The following is a 24,721-nucleotide window of genomic DNA, read 5'->3' as shown; positions in this document are numbered from 1 at the left end:
CAGAGACTGACCCCGCTTCTCTCTGTGGAGGCAAAGAGAGTTAAAGCCAAGCAATTAATCCTGACACAGGATCCATGCTTCAGTGACAACGAAGACAGCCTGAAATATTTTGATTGTTTGCAGGGTGCTATTTGCACACTGACCCCGGGAGAACTTACAGGAAGTATCTAATTCAGCAAAAGTGATGACGACCATTGCCATAGAACCATACTGAGGAAGCAGGTCTTTTTTTTTCCTGTTGAAAAGATCAAGTTTACATGACCATCTCTTTATTCTACCAGTATGCTAAGCAGTACAAACCACTTGAATTAGGAAATTCTCAGGTCTTTTAGGAACCCCTTCCTTTTTTTCAGATCTGGAAATAATTGTTATGTAGTTATGTAGCTTTTTCCCAAACATCTGGAGTCTGTGTGACTGTTGAAGCGCCATGTGATGTTAACACCTCAGTGACAACAAAGAATGAAATTGAAGTGGGCATGAAGAGACAGTATTTGTACATGGATAACATCTTGTTTTCTTTTTCCACAGCAAGAAAAACCCAGACGTCTCGAGCCTCTGGATTATGAAACTGTCATTGAAGAACTTGAGAAGACGTATCAGAATGACCCTCTTCAAGACCTCCTGTTCTTTCCCAGTGATGACTTCTCAGTAAGTCCCCTCAGGTCGTTTAAATCCAGGAGGACCCTACAGATATGGGCACCATCTTTCCCCATAGATGCAGATGGCCTCTTCCTGCGGCCATCCCGTCTCATGCCACTGCAGCAGCAGGCAGTAGAGACCACCAGAGGGCTTCCCCAGGTTGGAAAAGAGGAGGTGTGACAAGACGTGGACACAGAGGATCAGAGCAGTGTATGGTGCTGCCTAGCCCAGCCCGTACTATGTTCCTACCTGTGACCTAGATTATGACTATGGCCTTCCCTTGACTCACAGAGCACTTCCTCCCTCAATCTATTTCTAACTAAAAGTTTTCACCCATTTGGCCAACCAGAGACAAAAGCAGGAATCTGTTGACACAGAAGAGGCGATTGTTAGAAATCACCCTTCCCTTGATCTTGCCTGGCATCAGTTCAGATGTTGAGGCCTGGAGCCAGCACAAGAACATCCTTGTGGAATGGTTTGTGGTGTGACACGTGTCCTCTTTAAGACAATCTCCCACGTAAGATGCTCCTGAAGTTAGTAGAGAGAACGAAGGAAAAAATGGACTGGGGAGATGCTCAGTCAGTGAAGTATTTGCCTTACAAGCATGAAGACCTGAGTTCAATCCCCAGAACACATTAAAAAAGCAAAATGCGGGACCAGAGATAGGGCTTAGTGGTTAAGAGCACTGGCTGCTCTTGCAGAGGACCCCGGTTTGATTCTCAGCACCCACACGACAGCCAACACTGTCTTTAACTCCAGTTCCAAGGGATCCGACACCCACCTCTGACCTCCACAGATATTGGTGCACATGGGGACACTTACACACATAAATGCAGGCAGTATGCTCATACACATAAAACAAAATAATGAATTAAAATATTTTTCAAAAAGCCATGCATAGCAGGAGGGGGAGACAAAGGAATTCCTAGGGCTCACTGGACAGTCCAGTCAATCAGAGAGCCCCGGTCAATGAGATAGAGACTCTGTCTCGAAGAACTAGGGGAATGGCGCCTAAGGGATGACACTTGAGGCTGTCCACTGACCTACACGGAGAGACAGAGAGACTGCGGGAGAGAGGAGAAAAGGAAGTTAACATTAAAGATAAATACAACCAATTTGTGGGTGGTGAACACCAACGTGTCCCAAGTATTAAATACTGTTATTTGTAGTCCTGCAAACAGAGCTCGGTGGGAAGTTGGTAATCTTTCTGTGTTTTCCTAAAACAAAGGTAGTCTCTGAAATATCACAAACTTCACCATAGTAGTGCAAGTAAAAGAAAACTCAAGGGTAACCCTGAAAAGCAGGTCGTGCCCATGGAGCGAGCCCTCTGTCAGGGAGTGTGGATCTGTTTCCATATTTCACGAATATAGCCTCCAACTTCAGAGGCCTTTTTCATCTTTGTCAGAGGGATTGGGAAACAGATCTGACTTCTGGCTTCTAAGAGGTTAAAATTTTCCCTTTTTTCATAGATTCAGAAAAAGAAGTTACATGAAAATTGATAGGAATGTAGACATAGCTGAGAGGATAGAAGGCTTACCTGACCCTCATGAGGCCCTGTGAATGATGGAATACAAAAAGTAACAAAGAAAACACAGTTGATACTTTCTGTCCCAAGAATGAATAGTGATAGAAGAAATGAGACAGATACATACGGAAGGAAAATGGTTCCTCCAAACGTTTTTCAGATTTTTAACCAACTTCAACTTATTTCTGGCACATTTAAAGAGAGGCTTATCTCCTCAGAAATCTCATTTCTGTGGTTGGACCAGGCACTGGGGCTTGAACTGTAGTATAAAGTTAAACCACCATTTTTTAAAAATCCACATCCTTATTTTGATTCTTCACCCTAAAGGTACACATACCCAACAGCCTTTCTGTCAGACAGAACCAAACTTAATGAACCTTGGAGTATTTTTCTTCCATCTGAAGACATGTCAAGTGCCAGTCTGAGAGCCCTGTCCAGGTCAGAAAGAAAGTATGGAAACATGGGTAGATGTCACATTTGCACTGAGTTTGAACTCAATTGTTGGCATCTTTTGAGACACATTTAAACACTATCTCTACTTTTTGACCTTTACCATTCTTAGTAGTGTAAACAAAGCATATTATAGCATATGATTTTATTTTTCCAATGTGGGCATTTCAATAAATTCATAGGGTTGCTGTACTGTGTGCCCGTTCAAACCCCATGGTCAGATACCCACTGCCTTCATAGTGAAGTGTAGGACTAACAAGATGGTTCGGCAGATAAAGGGGCTTGCTACCAAGGCTGATGACTCGAGTTTGATCCCCAGAACACACTTGGTGGAAGGAGAGAACCAACTTCCACAAGTTGTCCTTTGATCTTCACATGTACTGTGGATGCACACATGCACACACACACACACACACACACACATACACATACACACAAAGCAGACACAAATAAGTAAATGTAACTTTTTAATTTTATGATGAAATGTAAACACTTTAGTATATCCTGAGACCTTCCCTAGGACCTGATTCTTACTCTTTTCTCAAGGCTCAACACCCTCACTCCAGCCCACCCCATCCTCATAGTCACCCTTAAAGTCCACTGGAGTGGACATTTCTAACATGGACAATTCTAACCATGCTATTCTACAGTGCACCCCCGTAGAATAAGTGTTTCCTTATTTATTCAATAACTACATAGTGCATAGTACTGTGTATTAGGTGTTGTTCTAAGAATGAAGATGCTACAATTAGAAATGTCCTGGTTCTAAAGATGCTCAGCTTCTTATTAGAGGAATGAGGAAAAGATAGGAAAGACCAGTTATATGGTAAAAATAGGATGGTATGATTAAAAACTCAGTCAAGAAAGAACTACATTAGACTGGGTGGTCAGAAAAGCCCCTCTGATGAGGTAACATTTGAGCTGAGTTCTGAATTCTCAAGGAGGGCCAGACTGAATACTAGTCAGGACTGTTTTAGGTTGATGAAATATCAGGGGCAAAGGCCCCAAGAACTCTCAGATTAAAGATTTGTAAGGCTGCACAGAGAGTAGTCAGAAGCAAGGCTGGCCACGGGCAAGATGAGCCATTTGTACCTGTTTCTAAATGGAAGCCGCAAGAAACTGACCTGTTTCTGGAAGAACAAATGGCTTTTATGTGTTATTAACAACTCATGGCACCTCTGTGGGTAGAACATGTAATGGGAATTAGAAGAAGCCACAGGCCAGTTTGGAGGTAAGCATCCAATTAGTAGATGCTCAAGAAATATTTGATGACCCTAATCTTATTATCAGAAAATGTGTCTTATAAACGGTTGGATTTTAATATGCATTAAATAATTGTTAACAAAGACTATTGAATGCTGTATCTGTATAAAACTTCCTGTTTTAAGTAACAGATAAATATTTCTCTCTCTTTCCTGGCCTATTTTTCTTGTTCTTGCCCTACACAGTTTGGCTTGGCCACCCAAGGCCTATGGGTAATATGCTGCCTGTTTCCGTATGTCTCATGAGCTAAGAATTGTTATTCTTTAAGTAGCTGAAGGAAAAAATTCCAGTTGATAACAAGTGAAAATAATCTGAAATGCAAGTGTTGGCATCCATCAGTCAGGCTTTATTTGAACATTCGTGTCAGTTCAGTGGCCTGTTAACCAGTGGCTTTCATGGTAGAAAAGCAGAGCTCCAACTAGTCGCAGAAGTTGCAGCAGAGACAAACTGCCCCATTCTAGTTTCCTTTTAGTTGTTAATAAAATATCCAGACCAAAATCAGCTCAGGGAAGGAAAGGGCACATTTGACTTACAATTCCAGATTATGGTCTCATTGCAGGAAAGTCAAGGCAAGAACTTAAAACATCCACAGCCAAGAGCAGAAAATAAATGCCTAGACTCTTGCTTGCATGTTTGTGCTTATACTTTCTTTACTCTGAAACAGTTCAGGACCGGGACCATGAGAGGGTACCTCCTCAAATGGACTGGATCTTTCTACATCAATAAAGACAATCCCCCACAAACATGCCCACAGGCCACCTGATCTAGACTACGCCTCATTAAGACTTTTCCCAGGTGATTCTGGGTTGTGTCAAGTTGACAATTAAAACCAACCAGTACAACTCATCTTATAAACATGACACCCCAAAACAATAACTTTAAACCATAACTTTCCACATAATATGTGGAAATGTAGTCCAACTCCAAAAGCCCACAAAGACTTAAGAAAATTCCAACACTTCAAAAGTCCAAAGTCCCTTAATTGTGGGTTTCTGTGAAATAAAAAATAAGTGGTATACTTAAACATTCTTACTCCAAAAGGAAAGATCTGAGGTATAAAAATAATCACATCAAAGCAAAATCAAACCCCAGCAGTGTAAATTTAATACTAAAGCTTCATGTCCACATCTGAGGCTTATAATCTTCTGGGCTTTAAAAGGGCCTGATCACACCTCCTCTCCACATTTGCCATTCAAACACACACAGCTTCCCTCAGCATGGTCCATTCTATACCTGTAGCTCTCATTGGTACATGTCCCATCATCTTGGCATCCCCAATATCCTGGATTCTTCATTACAACTGAGGCTTCACCTTTTACCAATGGCCTCTTAAGGCTTCTCTGCAGGATTTCAAACCCTGCCATAATGTGCTTTCCATGACCGTCTCACTCTTGCATTTTTCATGACTTCAAAACCAATACCAGGTGGACATTGCCACATTACGAGCCCAAGATATAGCCTGGGCCCTTTGGATCACAGATTCTATGTGTTGACCCTGAGGAAACACTATCCTGTTGTCTCAACAAAGCACAAAGATTTCACTTCAGTGGTCCTGATATCTCTGACAGTACAACTGCATCCACAGCCCTAGCATAATCATCACAGGTGGATTCTTGGCCAAAATATGACATGAACAGTCCCTAAGAGAGTCTTTATTCAACTCTCTAAAACCATATGAGCCTGGGCCTCAAATGTCCGTGTTTCTCTAAGCAGTCTTATCCTTCAAACTCCCACTAAAATAGCTCATTAAGCTCTGATTCTTGCATTCTATGACTTTTCCAGTCCAACACTCCAAATGCTTCCAGATTTTTCCACAAAAACAGTCCAAGGCATAAAAGCCACATGATCAGATCTGTTACAGCAACAACCCCACTTCATGGTACCAATTTCTCTTCAAGTTTTATTTTTACTGCTATGATAAAATATCCTAACCAAAAGTGGCTTAGAGGAGGAAAGGGTTTATTTGGCTCCCAGTTCCAGATTACAACAGTCTTTTATTACAGGAACATCAAGGCAGGAGCTTAGAGCACTATGCCCACAGTCAGGAGCAGAGAATAAATAAGCATGGAACCTTTCTTGCTTGCTTTGTTTGCACTCAGCTAGCTTTCTTCACTCACACACAGTTCAGAGCCTGGTCCACGAGATGATCCTACCCAGAATGGACTGGGTCTTCCTAAAACAATGAACAATCAAGACAATCCCCCATAGACATGACCAGAGACACCCTGATCTAGACAGTTCCTCATCAAGTCTCCTCCCAGGTGATTCTAAGTGGTGTCAAGTTGAAAATCAAAGCTAACCAGCACAAGCCCTTACCTTTCACTTTGCACACACACATGCTCACAAATGTGAGACAGACAGATACACACATATACACACACACATCACCTGGTCCATGCTACATGATATAACTTAATTTGTTCTGGAAGTATCTCTCACCCTTTTATGAAATGTAGATACTTCTTTTTTAATATTTTATTATTTTAATTTTATCTGAATGTATGTAAGTGCACCCATGCTGTGCAATTCCCATGGAGGCCAGAAGAAGTTGTAAGATTCCCTGGAACTGGAGTTACAGGTGGTTGTTAGCTACCATGTGGGTACAGGGAATCAAACCTGGGTCCTCTGCAAGAGCAGCCAGTGCCCTTAACTGCTGAGTCCCATGAGTGTGGCTACATCTTAAACTCCTTGGTATCATCTGCTCCATCCACAGCCCATGACATATTTTAGGGGTATTGCTCACCAACAAAAATCCACCATGTGGCTCAGTCATAAGCATATCATTTCCTTGACACTGCTTGAAATGGGTGAGAATTCTCTGGGTTGTGTGAACAGTGTTTACTCAGCCAAGCAGAAGCAGCAATAGAATTACAAGGCCAGGATCCAAAGGATAGAGTATGTGGGGAGCTTCCAAACTCCCCACCATCACAAACACCAGTAATCTAGGTCCTGCCCTGCAAATTAGAGGATCCAGCTCACTTCTCTGTTTCTGCAGTTCCAAGCACCCACACTTACTGCTGACATGATTCATTAGTCGGTTTGTTTAATCAATATTTATTCAGCACCCACTGGGTGCTGAATATAGAACAGCACTTCCTAGGGGAGTGAGCCTGACAAGGAAAGCAGGAGCCTTGTGCTTTGGGAGCTCATGCCCTAATATGGGAAAGTGTAAGGCAGATGAAATTGCTCATGGTTAAGAAATACCAAGAAGCAGGGACTGTGTGTCGTACTTGGTAGCCCCAGAAGAAAGTGTTTGATTCACTCTGTAGTATCCTTACATCGCAAGCACAAAGTCTTTTCCCGTTTACTCTGGTGGCCCAAGATCCCATTGCCATTTTGTGCATAGACCACCCCCCCCCCATGATGGCCTTGGGCAGACCTTTCTGCAGTCCCTCTTTGCTGATTTGATTCAGTCACACAGTACTCAGAGGAAGCTTTCAGAAGCCATTTCATACCATGCCTTCGCCTGTCCAATCCCACCTCCTGACCATTGTCCCTGGGTCCTGGCTCCTGATGATGTCTAGGCTTTCCTCTCCTAGCCCTGTCCTTGAATCACCAAACAGAATACCTGATATTCATTCTCACACTTACTAAACATAGTGCATCTGTGGGACCTGTACTCTTTACACACCTGGATCCGGGCTTCATTTGTGACTTAGTCGCAAACGTGACTTCCTTAAAGAAGCACCCTTGACCTACTCAGTTACTCCATCATAACACCTGTTGCTTCTCCTTATAGCACTGGTTACTAATTGGAAACATTTCCCTTTTTGTTTTCTCTTTCCATCTCTTTGATAGTGCTAGGGAGAAAACCCAGGGCTTCATGCATGTAACATAAGCAAGCTATCACTGAATGTGTCCACAGCCATCAATTTGCCTTTTCACCTTCCTAGCACTTGTTTTTCACCAAATTGCACTGCAGCAGGACTAGGACATTTTATTCTCTGATTGTGTGAGATTCACAGCAACTGAAGTAGCTCTTGCCACAAAGCAGGTTCAAAAATAAAATATGTGGACTGGGCTCAGTGGTTAAGGTGCTTGCCACATGGGCATGAAGACCTGAATTCGGATTCCCAGAAAACCAAGTGCATGCCAACTAGGCATGTGGCCCACCTGTAATTCCAGTCTTGGAAGGCAGAGACAGAGATCTCCAGATCCAGCTGTCTAGCAAGACTGTCCATGTCAGTAGCTCTGGGTTTGCTTGAGAGATCCTTCCTCAGAGTATCAGGTGGAAGAGCAACAGTGGATGATTCCAGACATCACACTTGGGCCTCCACATGTGCACACACGTGGAAAACACATGTGCACACCAAACACACACACACACACACATACACACATGTTAATGGGAAAAAAATTTCTTTCAGAAACCTGTGGGTTGTTATTTTAGGATCTAGCTTTGATTCTTTGAATACCTTAGGAATCAGAGACTATTAGAAATGAATTCTTGAGTAAAAACCAAATAGAGTATTGCCTTTGCTTGATGAGAAGATGATGGTTAAAAATACTTTCCTTGTTGACACAGTCAACACATTACCTTAATAAACACTGAGAACTTGAACTCTTTCTAGAGGATTACTCTGCTTAACACAGTGCCCTGCACACAGCTGATAACAGCAAAGTCGCTTCCTTCCTCAAACACTTTAATTTACTAATTCACTTTCTATTACTAGGCAAGGGGGAAATTAGTTCATATCAAATACCCAACTTTCTGTCTGGTTCATTGGCTTTTAATATGGATTTTCAAATACTGATTGTCAAACATTTTCCTCTGTCTTGGCACATCAGGTAGAAACTACTCTCCCGGAATGTGGGTTCTAGGATCAGGCACTACTGGTTTTAGGACCAGGTACAACATCATAATGTTGTAGGAGAAATAATCAGCACACATTCATATACTAATCTATGCATTCAAAAGCATGTAGAGCTTCAATTCTTGAATTGGCTACTCTTGGTTTTATCTTTCTTTTTCAAGTTGATAGTAGTAGAAAAAGATGAAAAAGTACACTTAGTCATCAATGTGTGACTCAGCGAAGTAACTAAGGAGACTATGGGGGGAAAATAGCTGAAGAACAGTCACAAGGACACAGTGAATCATGTTCACTGATTCAGTTTAAAGCAGAAGTTAATGCAAAATTGCAGCACAGAAGGTGAGCGAGCCATAAATGAGTTTCTTGCTGAGTGAAAGTTGCAGAAAACCTATGATAGAATCATTTCTGGGAGGTAGAAAACCTTAAATAATGAATTTCAGAGGTCAGGAACTGGGAATAGTGTGTACTCTGTATTGTGTTCCAATGCCACCCACTCAAATAAAACTCTACTGAAGTGTAGCTTTGTGAACGATCTTTGGTGGGCTAAGCATATATACCAAGAACACCAATATGAACAAGAAGCAATGCTTACATTCAAAGATTTGGAAGAGTTGGACTTCCAACAGTGAGCACTGCTGTATTCAAAGTCATAGTTCTCTGTTCAGTAACTAAGTTAGCCTGCCAAAAGAGTTACACTATCTCCTCGAAGTCCATCTTCTCAGCAGAAGTTCAGAATCAGTATTCAGGGGTGCTCAAGTGTATCTGGCAACTGTCATTGGCTAACTGTTAAAACAGGGTGAATGGGAGATTTTGTCATGTACTAAGAGCTTATGCTTTTCATAGTATGTTTTCATCTATAAAAAGAAACTGGTACTTGGGGACTTCCAGATTTAACCACATTGATCACTCTTGAGAGGAAGCAGAAAGATCTCGCTATGTTTTAAGTTGCAAAAGTCATGAGTTTTCTTTTATTCTGAGACACAGCTTAATATTTTATAGCATCTCAACCCTTTTAATCTGTGGTTTTTGAGCCTGGAAAAGCAAGCTTTAAATGGCTCATCATGCTTCATGCAAGAACACTATAATTGTGATTTGAAAGCTAAGTAATAGTCTGTGTTGAATTAGATCTTTTCTAAGTTATAACATCGCTCTCATTTGCAAACTAATGGAGCTGTGATTTGGGAAGACGCATGACCAAGGATGTAGAACAACTGTAAAGACAAAACTCAAACATAAGCACCTTGACTTTTGCTCTTCATTTCTCTCAAAGCAGTGTTTGCTGAATGCTTCCAAGAAAAATGAGGTATCCAAGCTGGGAAAAATATTAACTCCCGAATCCCATAGTGAATGGTGCCATTAAAACTCAATGTAGTGTTAGCATCCAGGTATGGTGGTGCACAACCTTTAATCCCAGCACTCAGGATGCAGAGGCAGGCAGATCTCTGTGAGTCTGAAGCCAGCTGAGTTCTAGGCCAACTAGTACTACAGGAAGATGCTGTCTCAAAAAGCAATAATAATAATAATAATAATAATAATAATAATAATAATGTAGTGGTATTTATCGGCAAACAGTGAAAATGTGTGAGTCTTGGGACTAGGAATGGAACTGGACATCACCATAAGTCTCACAAGATTGCATCTTTTCCTTCATGTGGGATCTAGAGGACATGGATGAGAAATCGAACTATGAGGGATTTGGAAGGGGAGAATGAGACAAGTGGATAGAGGGAGTGAATGTGATCAAAGCTTATCACATACATAAGAGGAACATCATCACGAAAGTTTTTGAACAATTAATTGATGTTACTACAAAGAATAACAAAAGAAAACAGCAAAACTAGGTAGTGAAACACTCTAGCTCTTGTTCCAGCGAGAACATGTGGAGGCTCTTCTCTGTGTTTTGTTGTATTCAGAATGTATGGCCACATAAAGGCTTGTACACAAATGTTCACAGAAACATAGTAACACAATGGAAACAACCTGAATGCCCACCAAATAATTAATAAACGAAATGTGGCAAATCTATCTGTGTTAATGTTATAATGCAGCCATAAAAAGTCAGGACTTATGAGTATGTGCTACGATTTATATGAGCCTTCAACACATCATGCTAAGTGAAAGAAGCTAGTCGCAAAGGCCATTGTTGTGAAAATATTCTCCCTGGGGAGACAGAAACAATGTCTGCCCCTTTCTCAGAAGTTCCCAGCAACAAAGCAAAGTACAATTCCATCCAAGTATCCCCTGGAGGACCAAGCAGTTTATTAGACATGTGCAGAACATGGCTAAGGGGTCACTGGCAGGAGCATGGGTGACTCCAGAGCAACTATACTGAGAAGTCACTATCCAGCAAGGATGATGGTTTCCCCATGGCCACACAGATGCAGCCTTCTTCTCTTAGCCTTCCCCAGCTTGTATACTCCAGCACGTCTGAGACCTCAAGGCCCTATCTAGTTAGGGCCAAATTGTATACAGTTAACTGGGAGGACTAACTGGACACTCCAGTGAGAGTCCAGTGACCTCCCCAACACCTGTTTATATGGGGGAATGTCAACAGTCCACAAACCTGGTCATAACTGACTCTTCCAAAGAGGCATAGCTGATCTGCTGAAGATGGAGGCTGTTTTGCTTAGAGGACAGTACTCTACGACAACCACATACGTGTTTCCATTTACATGAAGCCTAGAGACACAGAAAGCAGATTCATGATTGATTGGTTGCCAGGGACTAAGGAGGAAACGATATACTCAAACGCTGCAGGGACGCAAAGGGTTTCTTTGGGGAGTGCTGAAGACATGCTAAAGTTCAATAATGATGATGATTGCACAAGTCTGAACACGCTCAAAGCCCAAAGAATTTGTACTTTAAAGTGATATGTTTTATGGCATATTGAATATATCTCAGAAATGCTCTCAATTTTTATATACCTATATAAAGAAGGTTGTTCTAGATACGAGGTTCAGGTGGTATTGGTAGTTCGAGGCAGAATACAAAAGAATCATAAAAACACATACATACAATCAAGTACTTCTTTAAAAGAAACAAATAAGACATACCAAAGGAATGATGAGAGAAAATTGCCTGCATCCATAATTTATATTTTATTCCCAAAGCAGATTTTGTGCAGTTTGCTAATCAGTTACTTAGCTCATTGCTACAACAAAAATACCTAGCAAAAGCATCAGAAGCAAGGAAGGGTTTGCTCTGCCCCCATCCTGGTGGGGAAGGCGTAACAGCAGGACCTTGAGGTAGCTGGTCACATTGCAGCTTCAGTGGAAGCAAAAGAGATGAATGCTGGTACTCAGCTCTTTTTCTCCTTATTCAGTCCAGGACCCAAGCCCGTGGGATAATGCCACCCACATTTAAGGTGGGTGTTCTTGCCTCAGTCAACCTAGTCTACATAATCCCCCACACGTCAGACATGTCCAGAGGCTACCTTAATCTACATGGTCCATCACAGGTGTGTCTGGAGGCTTATCTCCTAGATGACTGTGCATCCTGTCAAGTTAACAATTGGTATTAACCACCACACTTGCTTATACATAACAAAATGCTCATGTAAAATGCCAGGTGAATTAATTAATAGCATAGCTTTGAGATCTAAAATTTCTATAGTTTAAGGTCTTGACTTCATGTATGATGCAAACTGAAATGGTAGTTTAGGGCAGAGAAAATGATTGTTGAATGAATCAGAGATTTTTTTTTTTTAACAAAACTGGCACTTGAGGCTGGAAAGATGGCTCAGGAAGAACACTAGTTATTCTTGCAGAAGACCTGGGTTCGAATCCCAGCACCCACATGGCAGCTAACAACTGTCCGTAACTCCAGTCCCAGGGGATCCGATAGCCTCTTCTGACCTCTGCGGGCATTGCATGACACGGGTGCATTTACCTACATGCAGGCAATACACACATACACATAAAATAAAAATAATAAAAAATTTTTTAAAAAAAGAAAGAAATTGCCATTTATGTGACCTATATGAAACCTGGGATTTTCGGGGAGTAAGGAAATGGTGAAAGGTCAAAGAGCCTCTCTAGGCCTTGGGCTATCATGGAAAGAATGTGGGCTGCCCTGTGGAAAGGGCCATGGCAGGTCAGCCAGGGTGGGCCAGCTCCTTTCTCAGCCCAGTGCTCTTCCAGGGCAGTGTCTGCAGGAATCCAAGCAGACAGCCTTCCTCCCAGGACTTCTTGCAGGGTGGGCTTAGCCTGCAGCCCTTGCCAAGAGGTTGTTCTGGGGCAGTGTATCTTCGTGCGGATGGAGCGCTTGTTTCTACTGATACTCATGTTTTCCCTTATGTGGAATGCGTGATTATGCTCCAATCAAAAAGAATATTTTAAATATGCAAGAAGACAGAAATGTTAACTCCCTGGATTTGGTCATTTGATCTATGTGCCAGTATTAAATCATCACACTGTACTTGAAAAATTGGCAAGAATTTAAATAATAGTTAATTGATACAGGAAATAATGTCCCATTCTTACCTCATTAGGGGAAGTGAGGTGCATTTTGGAGTCTAACAAATGACTCACAGAAAAAGTGAATAGCTTTTCCTAGTACTTTGCTGGAAGACCTTGAACTTCCTTACTTATGTATTTAAAATGTTACGAAGACTATATTGCTGTGCTTGACCTGACTGGACCATGATGACTGTCTAATTATGGACAATTGTTCATTTCTTATGCATTTTCTGTAGTTTTGAGCAAAACAGGAAGAGTTTTCCCTGCAAAGTATTTTGGAGATAGTAAAGCAATATTCTCATTTAGTTAAAAAAACAAATAATTAAAACCACATCAGTATTACTTTCTGAATGGGATAAAAAAAAAAATGACTGTCAACCAATTAAGGTAACATGAGTGCATCCTCTGACAGAAGTCAATATCAGCGCTTTAACCCGCTAGGTTAGGTGAAGTTCCCTTTAAGCATGCACCTAAGCCTAATTGATCAAGTGTGAATTATTGTTCACATTGTAAAGCTGCTGATGCCCTAGTTAGGACTGACTGATAAGCAACCATGCTTTCTGTTCTCACCTTGAGCAGCTGGAACCCACAACTCCATCAAGAGAAAGCCTTCTCAGCCTCAAGATAGCTTAAGAGTAGCCTGTCCCCAACTTGAACGGTGGCCTTTAGCCAAATGAGAAATGGCCCAAGTGCATTAGGATGGAGTCTAGAGTCTTTTAGGCTGCAGAATGGTGACTGCAGCAAAACCACAGCTACCCACTATAGCATAGAAGGAACTGTAAAGTGACAGGGCTGCAGTCAAATACAGCTGAATATTATGCTCCTAAAACTGCAAACATGGGCCTGGGGCCAACAGTTCAGGACAGTTTTTATTTCCAAGTGCCTGATGTCTGGACAATAAGCTCCTTATAAAACTCTAACCAGCAGAAGAGGAGCTCGGCTGAGCGCCCAAGCAGGCTCGGATCTGCTTCATGCTTCTGAGCTATACTAATTGTGGAACAGGGGTTTCTAAATGAGAACAGGAAGTCTGTTGTGGCCAAAGCAATTTGTAGTGTGGTCTGAAAGCATCTATTTCTCAGAAAAGAAGTTCTTTGTAAATGTATTAATACCCTTAACAAATATGATTCTTTATAATCCTTTTTTTAATCAATTTACTTGTGCTCCAGCACAAAGACGTTGAAGAAATATAAAATAAGTGGAAGAGAATTATAGTTTTGAAAGTTCAAATTTCATGGAAGCCCTTTGGTTTTCCAGGCAAATGTTCCAGTTATTACAACAAAATACAACTGAGGTCATTGGCATGTTACAGCATCTTGTATCCGTGCATTCCTCTTCTTAAGCCATGTTTATGTTGTAGAAGGCATCCAATGTGCTGTCCTTACTGCACAGCTATTGTAAAATAACATCCTGGCTTTATCACAGGGTTTCATGCATCATTCAGCCACAGCAGTCTTATTTAGTAAAGAATCAGCATCATCATGTGTCTACAGATCATCAGGAAATCTTTCAATGTACTGTAAACACAATGAAGCAGTTTTTGTAAATCCACATGAATAAATTTCTAGTCTCATATGGTGTATATCAATGTTAACATGTATTGGAGTATCTGTCTTTGTTATGTAAGACCAATATTGAAATAGCCTTGTGATTACTGTTGTAGGACACTAAACCCAATTCCTGAAACTTAATGTTTTGTCTGGTTGTTGTTTTTTTTTTTTAAAAAAAAAAAACTACTTATCTTTTTTAAAACTACTCAAACCAGTTCAGTGTTCACTCTTTTTCACTAGTCAGCCAACAATGATCCTAGTGGGGCAGTAGGTTAGCAGTACCCTTTAAACTAATCATGTTACTCTATTCACCATCAGATTTAAAGAGTATTTTAGAGCATCTATGATTTAAAAAATAAAAAAGCAAGAAAGCAATCCTACCAGTTTCTCAAATGAGAAAGAAGAAATACACTCTTTTTAATTTAACAATATGGCTATAATATAGAATTTTTTGAGTTAGAAAAAAACAATCCCTAATGGTTTTAGTGCATTTTAATTTGTAATAGTCTCTAGAAACCAACTGGGCAAGCAATACTATGTATTTGTGAATTATCTGTCCAAACAAGAAAAACATATGCGCACCACTAAATGGGCTCAGTGCATTATATGTGTGTGTGTGTGTGTTTATAAATGTATGTATATGTAACAATAATCAAAGTAGAGCACAAGAAATTGAGAGGGTGTGGGGGGACATGGGAGGAATTGATAGGGGACTGGGAAGATGGAAATAATCCAAAGGCAACAGTTACGTATGAAATTCTCAAAAATAAGTAATAATCATCATCATCATCCCCAAGGTTCAGTTTAGGCATAGTTCATAGTATTCTAGGCTAAACTTTCAATAGAGCTCATTTATTGCTTATCTCTTAATGGAATGGCTAACAATAAGGAAGAAGCTTCTTTGCAACAGGGTTCCACTGCTGGTCACACACAGAGAACAAATGTCTGAGACTCCGAACACTAAGTGACACATCTGCAATAGAACCTTTACACCTAAGGCTCACAGAACATAATAGACCTTGGAGTAGAGAGAACACTAATGCATCTCTCAACGCTCACCAGTGAAACTTCCTCATGCAACAAAGTGTGATGTACACAGAAGGCCACAACTGACCAAAGTGTAGAGAAAGACTGCAGAGCGTGTGTCCGTGGAGAGGACTCCTCTATTAAACCTTGCCCACCCATGGCTCTGGGACCATTGCAGAAGAGGTGGTGGAAAGATTGTAAGAACCAAGATTGGTGCATGAACTTAAAGAAGCAGACTCTTCGGCCCTCTGAGGACTTGGTCATATGAATTCACAGACATGGCGACAGCATGCACAAGACCCATGCAAACTTGGTCAGACAAAACCCAGCATAGAACTGGGGAAATGGGCAGCAGGCTACAAGTTTGGCTAGGAGCTACTGGCAGTTCATCACTGTTGGATGAAGGAGATTTGATCTTCTTTAAGGGAATGACACTAGACTGAACAGGCTCCAGTGGATGAACTCACACTGAGAGACACCTGGGTTCACAAACTTGACTCAGTAGGCCAAAACATATATGACAAAATGCATGAATCCCTATGGGTGGGGTCTGGAGGGGTGCAGGCAGAGAAGGGGGAGATAAATATGACTAAGATGTACCAAATCCACAACAATTCAATAAAAATACAAGCCGGTTGTGGTGGCACACACCTGTAGTCCCAGCACTTGGGAGGCAGAGGCAGGCGAATCTCTGTGAGTTCAAGGCCAGCCTGGTCTACATAGTGAGTTCCAGGACAGTTGGGGCTACAGGGAGACCCTGTCTCAAAAAAAACAAAAAAAAAGAAAAAAATCGCCGGGCGTGGTGGTGCACACCTTTAATTCCAACACTCGGGAGGCAGAGGCAGGCAGATCTCTGTGAGTTTAAGGCCAGCCTGGTCTATGTAGTGAGTTCCAGGACAGCTGGGCCTACAGGGAGACCCTGCTTCAAAAAGACAAAAAAAAAAAAAACATATTTTAAGGAGAAAATTTACAAGGGTTAGAAATGAGGGATCTAAATAGCTCTAATTTGGCTTTATTATACTTCGCATGGAAAACAACCACTTCCTGTTGTGTCTGTACTTGATCTACAAGATCCGCACTTGCTCCCTTTGTCAACACTTGGTTTGAAGTGGCAGCCATGGCTCCTCCATCCCTTTTCCTACAGATGCCATGAAATCCTGGAGCCCACTGAGCTCTCTCTACAGCTGTTCTAAGCTGAGCATTTATTTTTATAGTATTGTGTGTCTAGAACACAATTTTTCAGTATTTTTTATTCTCTGATCATAGATTCACATAGCTTTCTTCCACTTTCTCAGCGTTGAAACCCATGCTTCCCAGTGTACGTGTGCACACTCATATAGAAACATCCATACATCACATGCATTCCACAGGTATAGGAATATTCAGGCTGACACAGTGCACACAGATGCATACACACGTGGTAGTTGTGTATGTGCTCAGATAACACACCTTCATGCACAACTACTGCCACGCACTCACACTTACTGTACAGACATGCCCATGTACCCCACTAATCATACATGATCACAGAAGCACTTACCAGACCCTCACAGAGCACAGACACTCATGTGTTTATGTACATTCCACATCCTTACACCAGACACACATTACATGTACACACTCAGGAAAACAATCCAACAGATGATAAGGTAAGCACCCTCCTGGACATTAAGATTGCAGCAGTTACAACAGACAGACAAGTGTTTTCCTTCATGGGATTTGCATCGGGAGTGAAGAAAGGGGGGACCTAAAGAAAATCCAAGTCTGGGGTGAAAGGAACGATGTGCTCTTCGCCTGGCAGAGCTGGCAGGAGCACTAATGAGCTCAGAAGACAGAACTCTGGGACCCTTTCTAACCTTCTCTAAAACTGAGGATGGGTTTTGAGAGTCTCATTTTCTTCAACTATTAATTCAGGAGAATGCCTTTTATCAGAACTGGTTTATTTGAGCTCTAGCTTGTATTTTAGAAATTCTGAGAAATCATTTGTGTTTGGGAACTATGTGGTACAAAAGGTCTCAGTGATGGGGATGGTACTATAAGACATCTTCTTAGCAGCACATGACCATGAATGTATACAGACTAGGAAGCTGATGGCTTTGATACAATCATACTAAGAAAACTGTAAGCCAGAAGCAGGAGACATAGCCAGAGAAAACCTATGAAAGTCTATTCCAGATGTTTCAAGAGGCACTTCGCACGTCAGTTTATGTATAGCCATTTAGTAGGATGCTGTTTGTTTAAATAGCTATTTGTTTAAATTTGTAGAAAGTTTTTGCTTATTTCAACAAAGAACGACATTTAAAACATGACATATTTTCTTTAAGGTCCAAGTTTACTGTACACTCTTCCCTCCCAGCCAACTGCGGTTGCGTACTTAACACACAGCTGTGGTTGTGTACACACACACGCACACACACACACACACACACACACACACACACACACCTCTTAAAGGGCTGTTTATGTGGTTAGTTAAGGAATTATTTACAATGGGATTTTGCAAGTTTTTTAAAATATTTTCAAATTTATTTAACATGAAGAGCAGAAGCAGCAGCAAAAGATTCTAACAGAAAGAAGTCGCAAAAAAAAAATAAATAAATTGCAAACACAGTTGTCTACATCCTTGTTTTCTGTCGGAACTGAGACTGAGACTGAAATTATGAGCCAGAGCGATAAACAGTAACTGAAAAGGGAAGCAGTGGGGATCGAAGGGCCGCTTGGCTCCTCTTCCACAGAGACTGAAATCCTAAGGATGAGAGACACCTCTGTACCCACTCTCCTTAAATGCTGAGCTCTGTCCTTCTGTTTTCAAGGTAGTGGTTTTCTCCATACCTTTAAGGTACAGGGATTAATTTCCTTTCATTTTTCCTCCCAGACAGGCACAGTTTCTTGGGATGTCCGAACGCTGTACTCAACAGTACCTGAAGATGCAGAGCACAAGGCAGAAAGTTTGCTGGTGAGAGAGGTAAATGTGGTTCTTTAATCTGTCATTCTCTAAAATGTTTGCTTCCCCCTGAGGTAGTCTGTTATCCTCCCCCTTGCTCGTCTTCAATAGAGAATTACACATGCTTTTAGTCATGATGTCTTTTGAACTTTTTGTGAGCATCATACATGAATGTAGTCTTTGTTCCATTTCCATCCCTCCCAGGCCCTCTCCAACTCCTCCTACATCTTCCCCACACTCCCTCTCAGTTTTCTGTCCCCTTCCTTGATCATTATTGTTACATATACATACATACAATACATACATACATACATACACACATATATATTACATATATACATATATACTACACTGAATCCATTCTCTGGTACTTCTGTGTACCTGTGTTTAGGACTGCCCTCTTGGAGTTAGATAACCTTTCAGGGAGCTAGTCCCTCAGCATCCATTCATTGTGTGCAGCTCTTCATCTTGAGGTGGAACCCCTTGAGATTTCCCTATCCACATTGGTATTTCAACTTGTTTTCTGTCTTTTAGCATTCATTACCAGTAAGTGATTTACCATTTTCCTGTGGACTATTTTTTATTATTTGGTAAATATTCAACTTTCAGATTTTGCTATCCTTTGTTCTTTATTTTAAATCTCCACATTGAGAAATATTTGTGTATTTTTCACAGAAAGATTTAATTTTGTGTTATTTAGACTGCATTGTAAAACAAGGAAGATTACATTACATGAGAATTTTGGATCATAGAGCATTTTTATAAATATAGTTTAAGTACTAAATATGAAAATAGGTGATGATAAATCTCTGTAAACAGCCTGAGGAGCTGATTTGTTGATAGTATATACTTGCATTCAATTGGCAAAATAGTTTCCTCATCCTCTAGCCAGGGCTGTTTGGACTGAACCAACACACAGCAACCACACATCAGATCTTTAATGAACAAAGCCAGACCTTCCTTCTCACACAATGCAGGGTTAAAGTGCATTACAGCACAGGTTAACTGAAAGATTTAAGATCTAAATATAACCTCTGTTCTGAGAAAGTTGTATGTCCTGATTAGAATTTAATTAAAGCTGTAAGAAATCATAATGGCTTTCCTGGGCTCTTAGCCCTGTTATTTTAGTACAAGCTAAACTGATTAGTGTTCCTGCTAACACTGATGGGATTAGTCATATATATTTTATTTTGTGCCATTCAGAACAGACTATCAATTGTCATAAATTTATCCCTTCTTTTTTGTCCAAATCCATTATTTCACATTAATTTCTCAAAGTTCACATTGTATGAAAGTACTTTTTTATAGAGACAGAAAAAGAAAAAATGTCCAGATCCAGACAATATGAGAATGTCAAGGAACACTTGTCTTATTCACTCATAAAATAATATGTGATGGGACCAGAGAGATGGCTGGAGGTTAAGAGCACTGGCTGTTCTTGCAGAAGACCCAGGCTCGAATCCCAGCACCCACATGGAGGCTAACAACCCTCCGTAACTTCAGTTCCAGGGGATCTGACTCCCTCTTCTCTCCTCTGCAGGCACTGCACTACATGGGTTCGCTTCAGGCATAACACTGATATAAATTAAGATAAAAATAAATAAACCAAATTTTTTTAAATAAATAACTAATATGTGGTATCAGGACCTTACTATTTTTGTTACTCAACTTGGAGAAATTTGTAGTGTCTAGCAGGACATTGCTATTCTTTTAAAAAGTAACAGTGCAAATAACTTTCCCTCCTTGAAAATCTGAATCACTGGGCCTGAATCTATAAAAGTCCCATGGTATACATGTCTTAACTTGGGCAGGATTTGAAATTTTCTTGTATTTAATTACTAACTTGAAGCATTTAACCAGGTTCAATTCCCAGTACGCACATGGTGAATAATAACCATCTGTAACTCCAGTTCCAGGGGATCCAACGCCCTCCTCTGACATCCATGGGCATTGTATGACATGAGTGCACTTACATACATGCAGGCAATACATTTATACACATAAAATAAAAATAATAAATAAAATTTTACAAAAGAAGTGTATTTCTTAATCATACTGGAATGCTTATAAAGAATGGCTACCTTTTAGTATGAGACTTAGTCAGTCTATTGGTATTCAGCTTTTCTGATTTAAATTAACATTGATAGAATTCACAAATTCTTCTGTGCATTTTTATTTGAATTTCTGGTAAGAACGTTCTTATTCAAATTGTATTATTACCCTAGTAAGCTATTGGATTCCACTTGCTACCATTTTTATTTCAAAATTTTGCACGAATAAAATTTGGTTGTGGTTTTCACTTCATTCTGTTGGCATCACAAAAACTCTAGCTTTAGAAAATGAATATGGGATAAAGTACCTGGAGAGTTGACTCAGAGGTTTAGAGCACCAGCTGCTCTTGCAGAGGACCCAGGTTTGGTTCCCAGCACTCACATAGTGGCTAAAAACTATCCTTAGCTCCATTTTCAGGGGACCCGATGCCCCTCGTCTGGCCTGTATGGACACTGCACAACACAGGTGCACTTACATACATGGAGGCAAAGCACTTATACACATAATAATTACTTAATTAATTTTTGAATGTGCTGGGCCATAGCCTCAGTGGTTGTGGTAGATAAAAGACTGCTGAAGTTCCTGGGGAACAGAAGCAGAATTTTATAAGGACATAATGGATGGAGAGGAGAAAACCTACAGAGGTTGTGAAGGCCCCAGTGCCATGTAATCACAACCATATCTTTTGATAGTTGTGAATTGATTGTAAAGAGAACGTGGACCAGCATCAGGAGCAATAAAAGCCAATCTGAGTGGACTGGGCCAGTGTGCTGAGAACAAAACCAGTGAGGTCAGTTTTAAAGAGGTCCCCTCACATAAACTAGTGAAAGAATGCATGTATTTCACCTGTGAGGTTCACTATGTTAGCAGCTCCTTGAGGTTCACTATGTTAACAGCTCTGAGATTTGCAAATTCCTACCAATACCTGAAACTGCACTGGAACTGCTGATAGTTGTAAACATTTTAGAGTGCCAAATAAAATAAATTATGATAAACTGCCAATTTTCTCAGTATTCGATACCTGTAGTTCAGTTAGCAATTATTTCAAGTATAACACATCATCCTGTGCAATTGGACTATGAAGCTACTTGCAAAGCAGATCATTTTGTTCTTTACAAAGCAATGAGTCAAAATTTGTTTGCTCCATCAACAAATTAAAGAAGTTTTCATGAATTAGGAAATTTACAAACTACAACTTTTTCTGTTATGGAATAAAACAGACAAGAAAAAACAGAATCTAGAATAGATTCAAGTTCATATAGTTGTTAACAAGTAGTAAGGAAGGCACTTCAAAGTCATTTGGAGTGTGTGAACAATTCAATAAAAGCCTCACTATTCATGTTGGAAGAATATTTTGAAAGGTCTGTATCTCATATTACATAAGAAATTCCACATGAATAAAAGATTAAATTTTAAAAGTTTATACAATGTAAAAAAAAACATTTTAAAGTAAAACAGGAAAAGTAGATGATTCAACTGAATATAAATTTTAAATTTTCATATGATGAATGGTATAAAATCAGTAAAATTTAATTAAAGAAATTATTTATAATTCTGTATCTTTCTCCAGTACATACAAACACAAATATATAAATTCTTAATAGTCGAAATTCTACAATTTTTTTAAAGATCGATTTTTAAAAATTTATGTTTATATGTATGTGACTGTGTGACTTTATGGGCACACCGCCTGTGTGCAGGTGCCCACAGATGGCAGAAGGCATCAAAGCCCCTGGAACTAGAGTTACAGGCAGTTGTGAGTTGCCCAAGGTGGGTGCTGGGAACCAAACTTGGGTCTTTTGTAAGAGTAGTAAGTGTTTTAACCTCTGAGCCATTTCTCCACACCCCAAAATTCTACACATTTTAATATGAAAAAGACAACCAACAAAATATATGTAAAGGTCTGGGTAGGCAAATGCAATTAGTGGTCGTAGAAAGATGAACTAAAGGAGAAATGAGATGTAATATCTGAGGGACAAAAAAAATTTAAGAAGAAATTATTTAATGATGGAAAAAAACTATTATTGTGATATTCAAAATATGCCTGCAGCCTTTGGAAATGAAACTCACAAATATCTTTTAATTGGCATATATAAATATATACATATTAAAACAAGAATTAGAGTATAATTGTAAACATGTGTATTACTGATTTGGACAACTTGGAATGTCAATAAAGATATTGTTGAAAAATTTTGGCACATATATATTTTGTAATAATATATAGACAACAAAATATATGTATTTAAAAATTTCAGTTTCTCATATATTGTAAAGCAACCCATAGATTGTGCACTGTGACATCATTAAAGATATAAAACTTATATACATATATATATACATGTTTTCAAAACATTTGGAATTTCAGGGAAAAATATATATTTAACAGAATTCTGTATTGTTACAGTGTTACAAATGACTTTTTAAATTAAAAAAGTACTTTTTAAAAATTGGAATTTATGTTTAAATGTTGACAGAATTAAAACTTCAGTCTATGGTTAATCAGTCAAAATCCTAAATCCTAGGACCAATTCAAAACCTCCACCACCAGCAATCTCTAGGTATCATCAAATCTCCAAATTTACTTGCTTTGCCCAGAAACCAGATCTGTTCAACACAGACTTCAAAGCAATGTTGCACCGTGCTTAGCAGTCTGAAGCTGGGTGTGTTTCCAGAGTTCCCACACCACAGCTTCTGATGCCATTAATTCTTGTGGCTCTTGAAGAATGCTACCTTCAGTTGCAAATAAGTTCACCACAAAATTTATTTCTCTTGGTATTTTCCTGGGGAGAAATTTCTTACCTTTGGTTTTGTTCCCACCTCAGTTTCCTTTCATTACTTACAGACCTCTTTTCTCACTTCCACTTTTAGCTTCTTGCTTCTCCAAAGAGAGAACCAGTGAATAGCCTTCTTTGCCCTGAAGCCCAACTGCCTCCCTGCCTTTTATGATACAGAGCTCAGGACAGAGCACTTAATCCCTCAGCAACATGAATGAATCATGTCACATCTTTCTCTACTGTATGAATACAGGTAGAAAAAGAGAGAGAAGAGAGACTTGGAAGAAATCAGCTTATTTTCTGCTAATTTTCTGTAGCGCCATCAGCAGAAAGTCCTAGGACTGTACTTGGTTTGAGGGTGCAGGCAAAGCGAACCTGTGCTTTATAGTCTGAGAAGCAGAAAAATCCACCTTACAAATATCCCTCGGTGGTGATAGAGCATCAGTAGCCAGGTCTGGAGATAGTGAATAAAAAGAAAAAGGGGTTACAGAGAGCTGCTTTAAGATGGAAAGATGCCCCCAGAGAATTATGCTGACAAAAAGTTTTGACCCCAGGTACTAATAGCAGCCAATCTTTACTGACTACTTACTTTGTGCCAAATAAGAGTCTAAGTCATTTACTTGTAGTAATTATAAACAAATGTTATGTCATCATCACGTTTTAATGAAGAGAAAACCATGTCATAGAAAGATTAAGAAACCTGCACATCCAGGATCATGCGGATAGAAACAGGCAGATTTAATTCACTATCTGGACACAGACCATCCAGCCCAAGCCCCTGAGCTCTTGACCACGGTGCTAACTAATTGCCAATCTGAAGCTTTGCCCTAGTGTCCTCTAGAAGCAATCTGTCCTAACAACCATTCTGCCCAGACTATTCTGATGCGTGCAATCAATGCACTACATGGTAAGGAACATTGACTGGGTTTCTGAAACTGGACTAAGCTAACACTGAAGTGAATTCATAGACATGTGTAAGGCTTCTGCAGAAATGTATGTGCTCTACCATGCATGTGCTCTATCGTGCTTGCCAGACTAAGTTTCCTTCTCAGTCTACTCTGTTCTAAATTGCCCAGTGACTCCATGCAGGTAGCAAGGACAAATGTCATGGTTGCTAGGCAGCAAACTGAAAAGAATCTAGTTTGAACACATTCAGCTTAATAAAAATGCTGAGTTCTCTCTCTACAGTGACAATTCATAGCCTCTTGTGAGAGGCAACAGACATTCTTT

At 40.0% G+C, this 24,721-nt stretch overlaps 1 protein-coding gene across 6 annotated transcripts in view; it reads left to right on the top strand.

The window, feature by feature from the left end:
• Window positions 1-24,721, top strand: part of Dock10 (dedicator of cytokinesis 10) — a 302,587-nt gene that overhangs the window by 121,220 nt on the left and 156,646 nt on the right. For all 6 annotated transcript variants that reach the window (XM_029559988.1, XM_008825837.2, XM_008825830.1 and 3 more), the window contains exons 2-3: window positions 529-648; window positions 18,594-18,683. In XM_029559988.1, coding sequence (XP_029415848.1) covers window positions 529-648; window positions 18,594-18,683 — 210 coding nt within the window. The remainder of the gene's footprint in view (window positions 1-528; window positions 649-18,593; window positions 18,684-24,721) is intronic.

This window comes from Nannospalax galili, unplaced genomic scaffold (genome assembly GCF_000622305.1).
Source record: "Nannospalax galili isolate Female #2095 unplaced genomic scaffold, S.galili_v1.0 scaffold127, whole genome shotgun sequence".
NCBI classification, from domain to species: domain Eukaryota; kingdom Metazoa; phylum Chordata; class Mammalia; order Rodentia; family Spalacidae; genus Nannospalax; species Nannospalax galili.
This window is presented reverse-complemented; position numbering and strand designations above follow the sequence as displayed.